The sequence below is a fragment of the Echinops telfairi genome, unplaced genomic scaffold, assembly GCF_000313985.2.
Source record: "Echinops telfairi isolate 266 unplaced genomic scaffold, ASM31398v2 ScPeMD7_443;HRSCAF=831, whole genome shotgun sequence".
NCBI classification, from domain to species: Eukaryota; Metazoa; Chordata; class Mammalia; order Afrosoricida; family Tenrecidae; genus Echinops; species Echinops telfairi.
This window is the reverse complement of record NW_022104341.1, coordinates 17,106,091-17,107,788: the sequence shown is the minus strand read 5'-3', so window position 1 is coordinate 17,107,788 and position 1,698 is coordinate 17,106,091. Positions and strand designations below refer to the sequence as shown.

The 1,698-nt window shown below is 35.7% G+C and overlaps 1 protein-coding gene across 1 annotated transcript in view; it reads left to right on the top strand.

Moving 5' to 3' along the window:
• The window catches only part of TRMT13 (tRNA methyltransferase 13 homolog), a 25,127-nt gene extending 23,976 nt beyond the window's left edge, over nt 1-1,151 (top strand). Inside the window, exons 5-6 of the mRNA XM_045292029.1 lie at nt 96-528; nt 826-1,151. Of these exons, the coding sequence (XP_045147964.1) occupies nt 96-528; nt 826-1,006 (614 nt within the window). The 3' untranslated portion in view covers nt 1,007-1,151. The remainder of the gene's footprint in view (nt 1-95; nt 529-825) is intronic.
• The last annotated feature ends 547 nt before the right edge of the window (nt 1,152-1,698 follow it).

Genomic DNA, 1,698 nt, shown 5'->3' with positions numbered 1-1,698 from the left:
TGTTTTGTTTTTTAAAACCATATTGCTTAATACATGTGACAAGTACTTATTTATAATGACGATGTGGTTGGGGGACCACATAATTGTGCTTGCAGATCTTGCATTACGCTGTTTGGTTGAAACCTATGCTGCCAGTTGTGAGGAAAGGAATGAAGAACCTTTAGCCAAGCGCATAAAGAATGAAACCGCAGAAACAGAAACGAACACTTTGGCCAAGGAAGGAAATGAGAAAACTGTCCCAGAGAAGTGGACCCCTGTGGCTGGCATTGTTATTGCACTCTGTTGTCACCACAGGTGTGAGTGGAGGCATTATGTGGGCAAAGAATATTTCCGGGCTCTGGGCCTTGGAGCAGTGGAATTCCACTATTTCCAGCGAATGAGTAGTTGGGCAACTTGTGGGATGCGGAAAACATCTTTGGAAGTCTCAAATAGGACCACCAAGAGCAAAGATCATGAGAATGTTGGCAGGGAAGAGCATGATGGTGACGGACACAGCGTCACAGAGGAGAGCACTGATGGTTTACCTGGGTAAGTAATGACTTTGTAATGCATAACGGTTTATTATGATTGTACTTTATTTGTAGATGAGCATTATAAGGATTTATTCATGAAAACATACCTTGTAACTAATTTTAGAGTAAATTATATACACATTTTTTACGGTCATAGATATATATCTTAGAATCACAGAATATAGTGCCTTATCTGTGCTTAATATGTTGTGGGTTATTTAAGAGCTTCTCATTAAATAGAAGTGACTAAAATTATTTTTTATCAGTGTTTATAAAATTTTAACATTGTTTTATATGTGTTTATCTGATGTAGGTTTCTTACTGTTGGAGAAAAGAAGAGAATAGGGCATCTTTGTAAACTGTTGATTGACGAAGGCCGAGTGCAATACTTAGAGCAGAAGGGATTCAGCCCTGCTCTGCAGTACTATACAGACCCTCTCGTGTCTTTGGAAAATGTACTGCTAACAGCACTACCAAATCACTCTTCACCATAAACATTTGCATAGTGAAAAAGAAATTTTGAACATCTGTCTTTCCCTAAAAAAAAAGTAACTTTAAATTGTATTTTTTATATTCATGAAAATACAAATATCAATAGCAGGTAATATGAACGTAAATAAAAATGTGTGGCCTCATGAAGCTGTGGTAATTGCTTTGTTTTTCACTTCAAAGTCCAAGCATTTGGGAATCCACCAAGTTAAAATAGTCCTCTTCAGCGGGCATCCTGAATTATATTATCTAGCAGCATATTCAGAGACTGGAAAAGTTTTCATGAGTTGACTTGGTTACCTGAAACACATATAACGTGTCAACATGTAACCATCATGTTAGTTTTCTATTTGCAATAATTTTGGAAATTTCTTTTTCTTTTATTTAATTTCTCAAGTTTTGATAATGATCAAGCATACATTTTTAATAGGGCATTCTGAGAATTGGGCATATGTGTAGATTTTTTTGTCACTGCAGATGGAAAGGTTGATGACTTTTGGTTTCTCTGTAAGTGTAAAAAGTTCAAAATTGGACACAGTTAGTAAAATCACCTTTAGTTATCCAGAGCCTTACCTCTATCTATATTGCCAGAAGGTGTCCATGGAAAATACTGAAGGGATATTTTAAAGGAGAAAAAGGTAATTTTCTTTCTTTTAATTGGATGATTATCTGGTTAAAGCCAGATAATCAGATTATT